Source organism: Diadema antillarum, unplaced genomic scaffold (genome assembly GCF_040938485.1).
Source record: "Diadema antillarum isolate AM-2024a unplaced genomic scaffold, OU_Dant_1.0 scf00000004, whole genome shotgun sequence".
NCBI lineage: Eukaryota > Metazoa > Echinodermata > Echinoidea > Diadematoida > Diadematidae > Diadema > Diadema antillarum.
Genome location: NW_027270893.1, coordinates 2,430,221 through 2,448,496, shown reverse-complemented (window position 1 = coordinate 2,448,496; position 18,276 = coordinate 2,430,221). Strand labels below are relative to the sequence as shown.

The following is an 18,276-nucleotide window of genomic DNA, read 5'->3' as shown; positions in this document are numbered from 1 at the left end:
ATCCTGCATCATTCATCTATAGAACGCCAATGAGTTGCACATAAATAATGCTGCATATCAGTGGCAGCATACTATTTTGGAGTGGCAGTTTGTACATAATTTTTAGAAAACGATGAAAAAGAAGTGAACTCATTCACCTACATTTCTATGTCGCATTATCAACAAAACGCAGACTATGCATTTACAATAGGCACTTTAACCATGTGCCGTATAGCAACAATACATACACATTCAATTCGTATGACTGTTGGTTCGACTTTAATACGCAGAATTCGTAAATTACTGGCCGAAATTTCAGTACATACACCCACTGTTTAAACTAAATTCATTCCGTTGTAAAAACCGAGGTAGCATTGCGTTGATTACACTATTTCAGGCCATCACAATAATCAAACTGAGATCAATTTTGTCCATACAGACTGAAACATATCATAACCATAACGTCAACTGTGGTGTTTACCATTACATTGACAGCGCTCAGCGCTGAATCTGCGCATTGTTACAGAAAATCGGCAAGGTATACCACTATGATATTACACTACACACAATACTTTTGAATCTAAACGTAGTTAAAAGATCATGTTAATTCGCTGACTCGACTTAGACAGTCTCTTACTTTTGTTTCTTTTCTTTTTATTCAACACAAGTATATCCACGTAAGTATAAACGAAGCTCCCAGTATAAAATGATTTCATCATCAAATTTACAATATATCGAGTACATTAATTTCATACTGTATGTTTTAATTTTCCATCTGTAAAACGGCTGGATAGTCCATTTTCTTATTCAGCTACACTAGTTGGTCTCCCATGGAGTTCAGTTGTGAGCACTTGGAGCAGACCACTTCACCGGGTTATTATTCACTCTGCTCTTTTATATGACGCATGAATGAAGCAGGATCATTATTTTACGTGCGCACGTCGTGTCTCTGTCTCAAACACGGGGCCTCTATTTCCAATCCGAGGGAAAAGTTTCTTTATACTGCTCTATTACTGTTACGTTACAACTTGCGTAGAGAGTCCAAACTAGAGGGGAGGCATTTTTAATCATCTTCGACTGTAAAGGTAAAAAGCACAGCTTTAAAGTCCTAACCGATTTTCCTGCAGTTTGCATAAAGTGTTTCACCCGTCTTTCCTCATTCGATGAATCCACGTTTGGGTAAATCTTCCTATACAACCTACAAGCAAACCTCGATACACGTTCTGCCAGATTATTACACTGCTGTTTACGTTTTCATCGTAGATCATTGCTTAAGTTCACTAGATAACTCTCACTGGAATTCTATTCATAGATTGACAGTAAAGCCAACCTGTGTCTGTATGAAATAATCTTTTAAACCTTCAATGTATACCGACATTATCATTTTGCGCATGTTCATTTTTTTATATTGACTCAAGTTTTACCAACTAGCGTCTTACAAAGTCGAACCTATATCAATCACTGTTTCGTGCACACCACAGAATCTACAAGCTTCAGACAATTCTAAACCTCACTAATGTGACATTTCCTAAATGTACTCCGGTGCAAAGTCATTACATTACAAAAATACAAAAACACACAATGCGAAACAAGATTAATTCAACTTCCGGCACAAATGAATGTTCTTGCGAAGAGCTGTGTCAATTTCCGCCACTCTTCTGACGACACGAAAGTCTTTAGTCACTCTTCTGTTTGGGTCTAAAGCAGACGCGTTTGCAGCACCGACAGCAACACCGACAGAGGAAGAATGCGACGACGACTACGGATGCGATCACGGCCAGCAGGAAGGCTGCGACGTCGATGAGGTGCCTCTGGACGAAGCTGAGCTCGAGAGAAGGATTCCGCATGTACTCGCCGCCATGTCGCATCACGTGGGTCACCCAGAATGCGGCGCGATCGCCGGGATGCATGTCGCGGCTGCGCAGGATCTCGGAATTGCGCTTCGCCACTTGCGCGAAGCTGAATGACAAATGATTCACAAACAAACGTAATATTATGACGTCACTTCCAATGGACCAGAAAATTCTTTCTGATGGAGACTGACAGAGCAGCTGTTAATAGTTATCGTGATGATAATAATTACTAGAAAGCTCGACATGACTATCATGCTCATTACCTTCAAAACGAGACGAAAAACCAATCTATTAGGCAACACTTTATTTACACTTTGATTATAGTGCTGGTTTTTACTTCATTTTATTTGGAGTACTGTTTAATTATTGTTATATTTTGTACATACCATAGAGACGAAAATGTAACATGTGCTAAAAAAGTAGAATTATTATCGTCATAATTTTACTACCACCGACTGGCAATGCTAATGCTACTACTACTACTACTACTCCTACTACTACTACTACAGCATCAATATATCATTATAATGATGATGATGACGATGATAATAATAATGATAATGATAATAATAATAATAATAATAATAGTAATAATAGTAGTAATAATAATAATAATAATGATAATAATAATGATAATAATAATAATGATAATAATAATAACAATATTATTATTATCATTATTATTGTTATTATTATCATTTGATTTTAATAGTCCTATGATTTTCCTTTTTCATGATGTCGGTAATTCACCTGTCGTTGTTCAAGATCGTGTGGATTGCCGTGTGAAGTCGCTCCGTCGTCACTTCCGATTTGTCGACGGTGAGACCGAAGCCGCGGTGCACGGCGCGAGTCGCCGCGTCGACGGCGTCGCCGCCCAGCGGAATGATGATGACGGGCACCCCGTGAAACTGGGACTCGTAGAAGCCGTTGTTGCCCCCCTGGGAGATGAAGAGGCGAGTCTTCGGGTGTCCTGTAGGATGCCATATTATGGGGAGAAGATAATATAAGAGACTGCATAAGTGCAAAAAAATTCCTTCATCTTTCTGTCTTGATAAATACACGAATGGACAAACAAATCGATCGATAAATCAATCAATCAATCAATCAATCAATCAATCAACCAATCGATAAGAAGTAAATAAACAAAAGAAAGATGAATGGATGAGTAAATACGTAAGGGATGAATAAACACATAACTGAATAAATAAATCAATACATATATATGAATATTCAAATAGATAATAACCAAATAAATAAATGAATGAATAAGTAGACGGATAGATAAATGAAACGAATGAAAATGTAGTAGGTGACAACTTTATGTGGGACAAATACATGCATATCTAAATAGATGATGAAGACATAGTGGATGGTAAATGAAGCTGTGTGGATTTACCCAAGATGTCGTTCTGTGGTAACCATGGGAGCGTTTTCACGTTGCTAGGCAACTTAAAGGGAGGAGTCGTGCTCATCTGCCACAGAACTTTCTGGGGGAATTTCCCGAGAGCCTCGGCGAATGGCTGGAGCCAGCCGACCCGTATCTGATGGGCGTAGGTCCCGAGGGTGAACAGAATGACCCCGTGCTCTCCCGACGACTCCATAAAGTCCTCCAACTCCTGTATCCATGACAACAGAACTCCTGGTTAAGACTTTCACGCGGGTTGTCGTTGCCAAAATGATATATCCCTTGATTGCAATGACATAATCCCTGACACAAAATTACTTTTATTATTCTTATTACCAACATTGCAACATCATGATTGTTAATTTTGTCATTACATTTTGTATTATAATTAAAACTCACACCTGAATATCAAACATATTCAGAAGTCATAGACATATAAACAGGAGTTCTCAGTACATTATCATGTAAATAATACATATAATTCGTGTCGGCAAAATCTTTTAGTATACAGGTGGAGGAGACCGTTGTCAATAAGCAAATCGTTTGAATTGGACAACGGGCTCTAAACATTACGGCTTGGAACAATTCTACTTTTTTTTTAATTGAAGGAAAAGAACAAATACACATTAATAAATAACGCTAAACGTTTCAAGTATTTTGAAGATCATTTTGACCGAAAAGGACAAAACAAGGTGGATAATGAGTTTTATTTATGTACATTAATGTAATAGTGTGTGTATGTGTGTGTGGAGTGGGGGTGGGGTGGGAATACATTGTTCTCTGCTGAAACGTCTGTTTACCCTGCACTACATTCCCTTCCCACAACCCCGTCCCCCTGTGCCCTCATTTCCTTTTCTCATTCCACCCCAACCCTTACCCCTTTCGCCTCCTAACCTACCCCTTACCCTGTTCCCCTCTGAATCGACTGCCTTAACCCATTCCCCTCCAAATCCACCTCTTTAACCTTTCTTCTCCCAGTCCACACCATAGCATTACCCTTTAAAATCCCAAATCACACGCTTACCCTTTCCTAACCAAAGCAATTACCTTTCGAATCCACCCCTTGCTCTTTTCCCTTTCAACCTAACCTCTTACCCTCCAAATTTACACCCACTTAACTCGTCCAATTACATTCCCATGATCCAAGTGCGGAACATTGGAAACTAAAGATACTTTCACAAAATTTCATGATATAGTAAAAGACTATAAGGTCCTTTCCTTTCATCGGCCTCTGACGGAACGGCTTCTGGAAGTCATTCTATTTCGGAATTATGGATGTAATAAAATACCAGAAAAAATTTAGCAAAAACTTTCTCAGCCCCACATGGACTTCTTCACTCTGAGTTTCATTATATACGTTCCGAGATAAGCGTTCACCTCTGGCAACGCTCCGGCGGGTTTCGCCGTGATCCCGCCGATGGGAATGATATTCGGATACACAGCCGCTGGGTACTCGATCCCAAACTCGAAGTTGAAGAGGAAGAGCGACGGGTAGGTGGCGATGAGCTCCATGGCGGTGCCGGGCAGGTCCGGGCGGATGGCGAGGCGTTGGCGCAGCTCGTCGAAGGGACTGATGAAGAACGTGAGGATGATTTTGATGGCCTCATGAGCCAGCACGTTGACGACCCGCTGTGAACGACGAGGCGGAAGAAGGGGAGATAAGGAGGGGGGTGGGGGGGGGGGTGGGTGGAGGAAATATAAGGGTAATTGTATCCAAGCGGTAATTACCCCCAGAGGGCAATTAACCCCCCCCCCCCCCCGGCTAAAGTGGTAAGGTTAGCGTAAAGATTAGGGTTAGGTTTAGGGTTAGGAGTTTGGGTTAGGGTTAGGATTAGGTTCAGGATTATGATTAGGATTAGGATTAGGATTAGGTTTTGGATTAGGATTAGGGTCAAGGGAAGGGTCCGGGGTAATTGCCCAGGGGGTAACTGCCCAGGGGGTTATTGCCCTAGACCCGTATCCACGAATAGAGGATGTATGTTGTGCTACATAAAGATAGTGACAAATAATGAAATAATCTTGGGTCTTGCTATTATTGTCAGTGTTCTTCATCATTACTCCAAAATCAAAACGGGCTTCATAGATGGTAAAAGAATGATTTTGGAGATGGCAGATGAACTATAATCAAAATGTAGTAACAACAGTCGAATCTTAATGTTGGGTTTCATTTCTGCAGCACTTTCCTTTTGATGCTTTCGTGTCATCATCAAACCATTGACCGTAACATTACGTTGTTACATGTTTCAGTTGGTTAATAAATATCAATCAAAGTTAACGACGACATTGATAATCATCATCTTGTCATTATCGACGGCATCTAGGTCTGGTCTCGTTGTGATCATGTTGATCAGATATTATTATGCTAGTCAGTAAAGGCTATAATCAATGGTCACACAACTATAGGGCTAACGATGGCGATGGTAATACATATACATCTATATTTGAAGGCATCATTCCTACCATCATGACTCTATATTGTCATCCTCTTTAAAAAGTGCCCACATGTCAAATCGCTCATACAACGCAACACTTATGTAAATACAATGTCTAAGTACAATATCTGTCATGTACACAGTCGTTACATGCATAGCTTAGTCTGAAAAAACAAACAAACAAACAAACAAAACAAACTAGCTGTGGTTCTTCTCATCTGGTGCAGTTGAACTTAGAGAACAAGACATGACAAGATTATAAATCAAACACTACTTTAAAAAAATCAGTCATTCACACAAACCTAGTTCCCTTTGAAAACGAAGTGAGCTCTTATAATATATACATAACGATCAATTAAATATCATATTGTAAGAATGAAGAGAGAAAAAGAAGAGTCAGCTATCAACAAGCTCTGCAAAATCATCAACGAAGACAAGCGGACGTTACTTACCTGAAAGAACGACATGTCCGGCCTGAAGCCCGTCATGCCCGTGGGCATGAGGGCGAGGTTGGTGGGGTTGCCGACCTGGGACCCAGCGAGATCGAGTGCAGCCATCGGGTTCGACATGATGGCCATCGTGTCTAGCTTCATCGCGAGGAAGAGACTGCACGTCCAGATCTGGTCGTAGACGACGGCGCTGAAGTTGCCGTGCTCGAGCCGGTGCATGACGTCGGGGTTCCTGACCAGCAGGTCCTCGCAGTCGTCGACGTTTCCCTGTCGCTGGGACATGGTGAGATTGTAGAAGAATCGCGCCCCCAACGGTTCTAGCGCGATCTGATGATCAAACAAACGCATGGGAGACAAAAAAAAAAAAAACAACAAAACATAGAAAAGAAAACATAATATTTCAATAAGTACACACATTCAAATATACAGAAAAAAAGGATAAATTTGGTTTTGTGCATATACAATGGTCTCTGAGGCTGTCCCATTTTATTAGGTGATCCGAGTATCCTCTCGGATCACCTTCTGTATCTGTACTGATTCTTTGTTTTTCGTCTTCTTTTTTTTCTTCTTTCTCCTCAAAAGTTGTGCAGACGTAAACTCAGAAAGTCCTCTGCCTATCAATTTCAAACTCATGCCATGTATGTATCATGTCCTAAAGACAACAAATCTATTGTATCATTGTGATCAGTCGACCGTGACGTCACTATGACGTCATTATATGAAAACACATTCTCAATCATATCTCATTAATGGAATGGAATTTTTCGATGAAATTTACGTTACATATATACTTTAAATTATGCGCATTCTACTCATGTTCTCAAAATTCACATTTTTTCTTAGAACGTGCGCGTACGCGCGCGTTGAAATATTTGTAAGCTCAAATCGAGCTCAAATTTTTTTGCACACGTTTCAGACCATTTGGAGCATTTTTTGAAAAATTGAAAAAAAATTGGACGGACGCGTACGCGCGCGCACATATACGCACGCACAGCTCATATGCAATAGAAATTTCCCATTTTTTACATTTATCGGATGCCTGAAATGTCAAGGAATATTTTTACCAAGTTTCAAGTCAATCCGACTCAATATGACGTCATACGGGCCCGTCAAAGTTGAAATTCCGCGCGTGCGTCAATGGCGATATACAGTGCAACAATGCCAAAAAATTTACAATTTACAAAACAATTTTAAATCCGATTTTACTCGTCAGGATGGACGGTAATCCCCCATTTTCTTTACATATTCTGAACGCTAATGAGTTGTACATGAAGAGTTTGTTCGCAAAAACCAATAAGTCCATTTTTGAATATTTTAAAGTACGGTGTCTGTCGTAAAGTACTAAATAACACCTTTTAAATGATATATTGGTCACTACGAAGTAAAGGTACATTATTGAAGTTATGGTCAAAAGAAGCAAAAATGTTCTTATTATTCTCTTTATTTTTCTTGACCTTTAATCGCAAATATCTCCATTTGGCAAATATGGACTTATCGGTTTTTGCGAACAAACTCTTCACATGTTATTTCATGGGTTGGCGAGGCTGGAAAAATGATGAAAAGATATCAAATTTCTTAATAAAGTAAAAAAAGTAAATTTTCAAAATGACGTCATCAAATTTCAAGTTCACTCAAGCGTATCTCACTTATTCTTTCGTTGATTATCGTCCAAATTTCGATATTTTGTAGCTTATTAAATTATGGTCTTTTAGTCATAAAATAACAACATTTTGATTGGATGACGGCATTACCTCGTAAAAAGGGATTGAAAGTAACATTGTCAAATTTCACCAGTTTACGTGTTATCTCTATGGGAGTGCAGTTTTTATGGAAATGAAAACTGACATGACTATCTTTATCGAGCACTAGCTCACTTATGTTTCGGTGAATTTCTCCCAGATTTTAGTATGTTGTAGCTGAGACTTTGGGCTATGAATGTGCCCTTCGTTTTTTCATACGGAGTCGGCATCACGTCCAAAAACTTGGTTGAAATTAAAGCTTATCTTCGATGTATTGAAATATTTCTTTCTTTCTGCAACTTTCTTTGCAATAACTCAAGAAAAACATACCCTATTACCACCATATTTTGCACATGTTTAGTTCATGTCAGGCACATTATTTCACAAAATAACAACTACTTGATCAGACACCACCTTGGGTATGTAAATTAGGGTCAAAGGTCATAAATGTTTCATCCTGTATCTTGGTGAATACATGTCCTATCTTTCCCATATTTTGCACACGTAAAGACCATGTTACAAGGATCATTTCACAAGATAATCATTTTTGGCTCAGAGGCCATCTTGTCTGTGCAATGTGGGGTCAAAGGTCATATGTACTTCTTCCTGTATCTTCGTTACGACGTGTTATCTCTATGGGAGGGAATTTTTCTAGATGTGAAAATTGACATGATTGTCTTTATCGACGACTAGCTCACTTACCCTTTGGTGAATTTCTTCCAGATTTTAGTATGTTGTAGCCAATCTAATACCCTTTAAGTTTTGTTCATCAAAGTTTTAATCGGATGATGTCTTCACCTCGTGAAAATGGATATAATGTAACCTTGTCAAATTTAACCAGTTTACGTGTTATCTGTATGGGAGGGAATTTTTCTGGAAATGAAAATTGACATGACGGTCTTTATCGAGCACTAGCTCACTTACTCTTCGGTGAATTTCTCCCAGATTTTAATATGTTGTAGCTGAGACTTTGGGCTATCGTCAATTTTCTCTCCATTTTTTCATACGACGCCGAGATCACGTCAAAAAACTTGGTTGAAATCAAACTTATCTTCGATGTATTGAGATATTTCTTTCTTTCTGCAACTTTCTTTGCAATAACTCAAGAAAAAAAAAAACCTCTATCATCCCAATATTTTGCACATGTTTAGTTCATATCACGTACATTATTTCATAAAATAACAACTACTTGATCAGACACCATCTTGGGTATGTAAATTAGGGTCAAAGGTCATAAATGTTTCAACCTGTATCTTAGTGAATACATGTCCTATCTTTCCCATATTTTGCACATGCAAAGACCATGTTACAAGAATCATTTCACAAAATAACCACTTTTTGCTCAGATGCCATCTGGCTATGCAAAGTTGGGTCAATGGTCAAATATACTTCATTCTGTATCTTCGTTATTGTGTATACCGAATTTGGTACCAAAGATGGCAGACCTGACTCTCTTTTCTAAATGAGAATCCAAATATCACACGGCCAATGTCTCTAAACACAGATGAAACCTATATGGTCATGCCTATTGCGATCAGGACTCGAATCATTGATTTAAAAAAAATCGGATCACCTAATTTGTCAGTCTTGACAAATTCCAAGTCTAGTTGTTTTTGTACTCCTTTTGTCTCTATCTCTTTAATAATTCAATTGATAAGCTACATGGAGAGGTTACAGACTACGGTAAGTAATTTGAATGGAGGGGGACCTTGAGAATGGTTTTTACCAATATGATTTTTTTTTACGTGTCGTAAAAACGTCATCAAAACGTCATTTCTTAACCAATATGTTGTCAAAAGACGTCAAAATATGGCGACATATTTTACGACATACCCTGATACAAAATATCTATGACGTTAATATGACGTCTTACATGATACGAAAAAGATGTACTGTGATGTCGATTGGGGTCGACAGGACTTTAAAAAGATATGACATAATTTGTACGAGTCTAATGTTTGCTTGTTTTTTTTTGTGGTATAAGGGACGTTATAAGGGCGTCAATTTCAACCAATAAGACGTCAAAAACGTCAAAATATGACGTCTTTTTCAGGACATTATTACGCTGTTACAAACTGTCGTCATAAAGACGTAAATATACATGAGCCTGACGTCTGAAATGACATAAAAAGACAAAAATATGATGCATTTTTTTTTTACTAGTCTTTGTTATCAGCTGCGTTAAACCTTCGAGAAAGTGCATTATTCAAGCCCTGACGTTGTGAGCATATTCCCATCACCGGAAGTCAGTCATTTGTTACGTCACCATCAGTTATTTAAAACAGCCCGAGCCCGAGGGGAGAAAACCAAATCAAACATGATGAAGACAAAAAATGACAATGTTTATTGTGTTCACACAGGAATTCCATGTTTTGTAAGCTTAAATTTTGGCTCGCTCGTTGCGCTCGCTCGCCAAAATTCATATAAAGAGAAAAAAGAAGATAAGAACAAATCGTGATGATGACGTGGACAAAATGACAATGTATATTGTGTTCACACATGCCATCGTTAGAAGGCAAAATGTTACACGGAGCAGCGGCTGCAATTGTATTTCTTTCGTTCTGAAGCGATCGCCTATTGGATCGAACGAGGGCGCCAAAGGTGTCGAACATACGGGGGGGGGGGGGGGGGCGCAAAAAACCAAATCAAACAAGATAAGAATAAAACGCGGAAATATACAAATTTCGGCTCACTCGCGCGTACTAATTTAGAGTATTTTTTTTTTCGAGTCCTCAGTTTGTTGGTATAAATCTTTATCTATAAGGCCGTCACCATTAATTTTCTTGATTAGAATTGTAAGATCTAATAAGCAAAAAATGACAAGAATTCCATGTTTTGTAAGCTGAAATACAGAAATTTTCGGCTCGCTCGCTAAAATTTCTCCAAAAAAAGGAGATAAGAACAAAACGTGATGATAGCGCGGAAAAATATACAAATTTTGGCTCACACGCGCGTACTAATTTGGAGTATTTTTTTCAAGTCCTCACTTTGTTGGTATAAATCGTTATCTATAGGGCCGTCACCATTAATGTTCTTGATTAGAATTGTAAGATTTGATAAGCAAAAAATGACAAGAATTCCATGTTTTGTAAAATGAAATATAAAAATTTTCGGCTCGCTCGCTGCGCTCGCTCGCCAAAATTTATCACACAAAAAAAGATAAGAACAAAACGTGATGATGACGCGGAAATATACAACATTTTTCGGCTCGCTCGCTGCGCTCGCTCGCCAAAATTTATCTAAATTTATTACATTTAAATCACCCTCAAAAAGACCCCTTTTAAGTGCTTGAAAAAGCATATCATGTAGACTTTTTTTAAAAAGTCCCTGCCGGGATGGGGTTGGGGTTGAACACTCTTTCAGAAATTAGGGGCGCAATTTTCGCGCTTGCCCCGGGCGCCGTTTTCCCTAGATACGCCACTGCATAACAGACATGCAGTGTATTACATTCGCACCTATTTCTCATATGGACTTCAAAGCAGGTCAAGGACTGCTACCGTTTTATCTTTAATGATATGCTACAAACTAACTAACAGCCCTGTCGCTGCACGCAAGTGTCGCGCTTCGCACGGCACGGCGGCGTCTGGTCCAGGGGCGTCACCAGCTTTTTTTCAAGGGGGGTGCGTTTTGACACTTAATGTTTACGAGATTTTTTGGACAGACATTTGGAATATAGGAAGCTCTCAATCCCTAGACTTTTACTGTTTTTTGAGGGAAACCAAGCGGGGAAGGGGCACCGGCGTAGCTAGGATTTCATCTTGGGGGGGGGGGGGGGGTGTTATTATGCGAGGGAGCGAGCAAGGGTGGGGGAGGGTATGGAAGTGCCGGATGGGGTTGTACCCCCTATAAATGGATTATGGAATGACGGTGTGAAACGACAAATTACTGGCAGCGATATCAGGAGAATGGCATAACGACTACAAGCGAGCGAGGGGAGCGAGCAGGCTTGAACATTTTGACATTTTATAGCCATATTTTATTGCTTTGTAAATTAAAGGACAAGTTCACCTTCATAGACATGTGGATTGAGTGAATCCAACAATATTAGTAGAACACAGCAGTGAAAGTTTGGGGAAAATCGGACAATCCGTTCAAAAGTTATGAATTTTTGAAGTATCTGCGTAGTCACTGCTGGATGAGAAGACTACCATAGTGTATGATGTCATATGCGTACAACCATATAAAGAAAATAAAAAGAGAATTTCACAAAACTTTACTTTTTGAATTAAGTGCACATTTCTTCGACTTGTTACTGACATATGTTAAGGGTAATATTATTCCCCCTGCCTTCTGAAAGAGAGAAGTCAAGTGTTCTTTTGTTATGCGAGAAAAGTGAGAATATGTTGAATTTTCTTTATTCTTTCTTTATATCGTTGTACTCATGTGACATCACAAGCTATAGTAGTCTTCTCATCCAGCCTTGAGTGAGCAGAAATTTCAAAAATTCATAACTTTTGAACGGATTGTCCGATTTTCCTCAAACTCTCAATGATGTGCTCTACTAATATTGCTGCATTCACTCAACCCACATGTCTATGAAGGTGAACTTGTCCTTTAAGGGGGGGGGGGGGGGCGCCGGGCGCAACTGCTGGCAATTACTGGCAGCAACATCAGGTGAATGGCATAATAATTAAATGCGAGCGAGCGAAGAGAGCGAGCTTGAAAAATTTGACATTTTACAGTCCAAAAACTGCCATTAGGAGCCTTACTTTTTCGCTTTGGAAATAAAGGAGGGGTGGGGGCGCAACGGGCGCAACTGCCGGTAATTACTGGTAGTAACATCAGGAGAATTGCATAACAATTAAATGCGAGCGAGCGAGCGAGCGAGCTTGAAAATTTTGACATTTTACAGTCCAAAAACTGCCATTTGTGGCCATATCTTTTTGCTTTGGAAATGAAGGGGGGCACACCGGGCGCAACTGCTGGCAATTACTGGCAGCAATATCAGGTGAATGGCATAACAATTAAATGCGAGCGAGCGAAGAGAGCGAGCTTGAAAATTTTGACATTTTACAGTCCAAAAACTGCCATTTGGAGCCATATTTTTCGCTTTGGAAATAAAGGAGGGGTGGGGGCGCAATGGGCGCAACTGCCGGTAATTACTGGTAGTAACATCAGGAGAATTGCATAACAATTAAATGCGAGCTTGAAAATTTTGACATTTTACAGTCCAAAAACTGCCATTTGTAGCCATATTTATTTGCTTTGGAAATTAAGGGGGGCACACCGGGCGCAACTGCTGGCAATTACTGGCAGCAACATCAGGTGAATGGCATAGCAATTAAATGCGAGCGAGCGAAGAGAGCAAGCTTGAAAATTTTGACATTTTACAGTCCAAAAACTGCCATTTGGAGCCATATTTTTTCGCTTTAGAAATAAAGGAGGGGTGGGGGGCAACGGACGCAACTGCCGGTAATTACTAGCAGAAACATCAGGAGAATTGCATAACAATTAAATGCGAGCGAACGAGCGAGCGAGCTTGAAAATTTTGACATTTTACAGTCCAAAAACTGCCATTTGTGGCCATATCTTTTTGCTTTGGAAATGAAGGGGGGCACACCGGGCGCAACTGCTGGCAATTACTGGCAGCAATATCAGGTGAATGGCATAACAATTAAATGCGAGCGAGCGAAGAGAGCGAGCTTGAAAATTTTGACATTTTACAGTCCAAAAACTGCCATTTGGAGCCATATTTTTCGCTTTGGAAATAAAGGAGGGGGGGGGGGGGGGCGCACCGGGCGCAACTGCCGGTAATTACTGGCAGCAACATCAGGAGAATTGCGTAACAATTAAATGTGACCGTGCACCTCAAAACGAACATAAAGTCGCACACACTGATTTTGCGAGAGGACTGAAAATAAGTGAAATGGGTCAACCTAGCCGAACTTGACTTGTTTATATTTTATGAAAGAGCAAGTCTTCTTTTACATTATGCTAAAATTTGGTATCGTGTCACAAAACGGGCAGGAAAGTGTGTTTTTTAGCAGTTTATCTCGAACATTTTTGGTAGAATAGTGTGATTAGGTGTGTCTTTAGAATCCCTTTTTCATTTCTGAAAAACCTTGTCCACACTCTTCACTTTCAACTCTAATAACTTTTGAAAGGATAATGCTACTGCTTTGAAAATTGGCATTAATTATGGACAGAATGTGTTAATGAGGCGTGCTTAATTTCAGTTTAATCTGATAATCTCTTCATTGTTGTTACTCTGGTGGTTTACTTCCTGTTTTTGTCCCATTCATCGCACAGCCAGCATGGTTTGGTAAAGATGAAGCGCTTGAATAGACACTGTATACTTCAGAGCCTCTTTTCTCAGTTCACACTTTTCCTGAGTTTGTGCTTTCTTTCCAATATTTGGATAGGTTAGGAGAGTCCATTTGATTTGAGTTATACATCATTTTAAAGCTGAAAGTCTGCTCTTTCAGAATATGGTCTTCACTAAAAATTCATGTCTGGCGACTTTTTGTTTGTTTTGAGGTGCATGGTATAACAAAATTATAGAGCAAGCGAGCGAGCTTGAAAATTTTGACATTTTACAGTAAAAAACAAACAAACTGCCGTTTGTATAGCTATATTTCTACTCTTTAGAATCTAAGGGGGCGCATCGGGTGCAACTGCTGGCAAATACTGGCAGCAATATCAGGAGAGCATAATGATTACATTCGAGCGAGCGGAACGAGCGAGCTTGAAAAATTTGACATTTTACAGTGCAAAAAATGCCATTTGTGGCCATATTTTTTCGCTTTGGAAATTAAGGAGGAGGGGCACCGGGCGGAACTGCTGGCAATTACTGGCAGCAACATCAGGTGTATTGCATAACAACTAATGCGAGCGAGCGAAGAGAGCGAGCTTGAAAATTTTACATTTTACAGTCCAAAAACTGCCGTTCTTAGCCATATTTTTTCGCTTTGGAAATTAAGGGGGGGGGGGGGGGCGCACCGGGCGCAACTGCAGGCAATTACTGGAAGCAACATCAGAAGAATGGCATAAAGATTAAATGCGAGGGAACGGAACGAGCGAGCTTGAAAATTTTGACATCATCTTTTGCAGTCCCCAAACTGCCGTTTGTATAGCTATATTTTTTCGCTTTGGAAATGAAGGGGGGGGGGGGGGCGCACCAGGCGCAACTGCCGGCAATTACTGGCAGTAACTTCGGAGAATGGCATTACGATTAAATGCGAGCGAGAGGAGCGAGCGTGCTTGAAAATTTTGACATTTTACTGTCCAAAAACTGCCGTTTGCAGCTATTTTTTTTTTTTCGCTTTGGAAATTAAAAGGGGGACGCCCGGTGCGCCCCTCCCCCTGGATCCGCCACTGGTAGTCAAGGGTGTGGGTTTATGTTCATGACTGGGGGAGGTATGACCAGCGAGGTGGCGTCGAAGTGATCAAGCGGGGAAAGGATGTCCAAAATCTGCACTTTAGAGCATCCCCTAAACTAATTGTGCGTGTTTGTTTGTGTGTGTGTGTGTTATATACATGGAAAAGTTAGCCCAGGTCAAGTCTTTTTATTGGCAATGCAAGACATTTTTATATAGACTAGTATGTAAAGCAACACTGCAAAATGCAATGATCTAGCTTTGATAAAACGAAGCGTAAGGTACAAAGGTGTACATGCTACATCACATTGCGCAACATTGTAGCGACTCTTCGTTCGGATGTACTGAGTACACTGCGCACATCCTGCTTATATGCAGAATGCCAACCAGGAATCACAATATTTTGTCGGGTCCGGGCTTTTTGAACAATGTTTCACACTATATACCTATTTAATTATGGTTAAAAGAAATCATAGAAAAATATCTTATTTCTGGATCACCCTTTCATTCAAAAGCAGTTTACTAACACTTGAACTACTATTTCGGTAAATCTTTTTTTTTACCAGCGGATTGGGAGGGGGCGCACCCCCCCCCCCCCTCCGTAGTTACGCCACTGCTTTTGGGTGAAATAATTGGACAGATTTCTTGATTCTAACAAAAAAGCAAGAAAATCTTTTCATCGCGGGAATTATGATTATGCGGGGTGGGGCAAATGGTGCGCTTGCCTTCCAATATTTTTATGGGGGCAACATTTCCATTTGTTTTCTTTCAAAAGCAAGAAAATCTCATTTCGGGAATTATTAATTATGGGGGGGGGGGCAAAACTGAAATAAGTACAATTATGCTTGCCCCTCCATTTTTTTTTTTTTTTTTTTTTTTTTTTTTTTTTTTTTTTTTTTTAGTGAGGCTAAGGCTCGCTCTTTGGCTGGCAATATGGATTGGTCAGAAGTAACGTACATAGACCCTACATACTTGTAAGTAGCACACGTACATGCAAACGTGTATAAGTGGTCCGTATCGTACGGATGTACAGTACATCGATAAATAGTGAACACTGTAGAATACTAATAGATACGTATAAAATCAGTGCTGCCAGAACCAGGGGTGCGAATTGTTTTTGCCGACGATTTTCTTGTGTGTGTGTGTGTGTGTGTGTGTGTGTGTGTGTGTGTGTGTCATTGGTGCAAAATATGAAAAAAAAAATAGTAAAGAATAATTATTTAGCGTCCGGCGTTGAGGTCGCTCGCAGACTGTTTTTTTTTTTTATTTTTTTTTATTTTTTTTTTTTAAAGGATCTGAAGGGGGGTGCGTTCGCACCCAACGCACCCCCCCTGGTGACGCCCATGTGGTCGGACTAGCTACAAACCTGAACAAATATAATGGACTATGAACGGAGGTCTTTCATTGATCCCATGCAGTATCACCGCCGCCACCTGACTACGTGCATCTTAATGAGTACATTCAGATGTTTCGACAATGGCTGCGTTTATCAACTTTCCCCAATTTAAACGACTTTCGAAAGCCCTTTCGATAGCCCTTTCGATAGCCCTTTCCATAGCCCTTTCGAAAGCCCTTTCCATAGCCCTTTCGAAAGCCCTGTCTACTCCCTGTACTATTAATGTGCCGCTTGTTTTCGTCGGCTGCGTTTATCAACTTTCGATAGCCCTTTCCATAGCCCTTTCCATAGCCCTTTCGAGAGCCCTTTCCAAAGCCCTGACTGCCTGTACTATTAATGTGCCGCTTGTTTTCTAAGACGGGACGGCGAAAAGCAATTACCATCATAAAGACATATCTTTCTTTGAGAGTGACGAGTCATGATACAATGCCACATGAATCAATTGTCTTCCTATCTGTGAGGCAGCTCCAGTTTAGCACATACTTCAAATATTTCTGAGTGGCGGCATGAGACATGGGATCAAAGGGAATGAGACTGTTGTTACTCTATTTCTCAAACCTTGTTGGTGAGAGAAACACCTCCTTGTTCCAAGCATATGCGTGCATTACACACAGCTGTATGTATGCACCTGTGTACACGTACTCGAGTGCACTAATAACGTGGCGCGCGTCTTTTCAGTAACTGGAAACGCATGGTTGCGTAACCGCAGTAGGGCGACCTAAAGGGCTTTCAAAACAGCTTTGCGTTTATCAACTTCGAAAGGCTTTTACAAACAGGTTTCTGATAACCTGTTTAGGAAACCTGTCTGGATCGTCACAAATTTCGGGCTTTCGAAAAGGCTTTCCTAAAGGGCTTTCAAAACAGCTTTGCGTTTATCAACTCGTGAAAATTCCTTGAAAGCTGTTTGGATAACCTGTTTCTGCCGAGAAAGGAGAGTTGATAAACGCACCCTTTCGTAAAAGGCTTTCCTGAAGGGCTTTCAAAACAGCTTTGCGTTTATCAACTCGTAAAAATTCCTTGAAAGCTGTTTGGATAACCTGTTTCTGCCGAGAAAAGGAGTTGATAAACGCACCCAATGATGACTGTGTGAGTGTGCATCCTCATCACTGACACACGAATCCTTTCGCCTCATTTCGGTCTTATTTGGCTGAGGTGCTTTTTCAGCCTCAACGGCCTTTGAATGAACAGCGATGATGGGGAGCAGCAAACCTCAAAACAAGTCAAAATAATATTTTGTGTCACAAAATTGGTGACTGAAGTGTACGCGTATGGAAACGCACGTAATGTTTCTTGATGGCAAGACGTACTTAGTACGTCATCTACGGTCACTGTCCATGTTTACTCTGAAACAACGTGCGGAAACTGAAAAATTAAATTACAAGTCACAATTAACGTGCAAAAGTATACATGTATTTGCTTTCTCTCGTAATACACGCACATTTCGTAAATGAAATTGCTTTACCGATTTTCCTATATACACTGCCACTGCACATGCATTTTCCTTGATTTAAGAGAGTTATCATCTTCTGCGCTTGATGTAAATTCAGATTTCTAGAGGCATTAGAGCGCCGTCTTGTTTTACCTGGTGCATAATGAGATCAAGCAGGAAAGCATATTATTTAAAACGTCTTTGCGATACTTTGACAGAAACAGGTGTATGAATACAATGAGCGATGAACGTCCATGTGTAGTAGGTCCATGCATGCT

At 40.1% G+C, this 18,276-nt stretch overlaps 1 protein-coding gene across 1 annotated transcript; it reads right to left on the bottom strand.

The window, feature by feature from the left end:
- Positions 1–680: 680 nt before the first annotated feature.
- On the bottom strand, positions 681–6,466 carry LOC139708154 (UDP-glucuronosyltransferase 1-2-like). Its single transcript, XM_071620163.1, has 5 exons — positions 6,122–6,466; positions 4,615–4,866; positions 3,229–3,448; positions 2,583–2,802; positions 681–1,938 (listed from the first exon to the last, which is right to left on the bottom strand). The coding sequence occupies exons 1-5, from the start codon at positions 6,464–6,466 to the stop codon at positions 1,656–1,658; spliced, it is 1,320 nt and encodes a 439-aa protein (XP_071476264.1). The 3' UTR covers positions 681–1,655.
- Between the last annotated feature and the right edge of the window lie 11,810 nt (positions 6,467–18,276).

Coding starts and splice junctions, on each gene's coding strand:
- LOC139708154 (XM_071620163.1), bottom strand. CDS start 6,466: ATGCGTTTGTTTGATCATCAGATCGCGCTAGAACCGTTGGGGGCGCGA. Junction 2,803..3,228: donor ACCACAGAACGACATCTTGG/GTAAATCCACAC, acceptor GGCATCCTACAG/GACACCCGAAGACTCGCCTC. Junction 1,939..2,582: donor ACGATCTTGAACAACGACAG/GTGAATTACCGA, acceptor TTTGTCATTCAG/CTTCGCGCAAGTGGCGAAGC.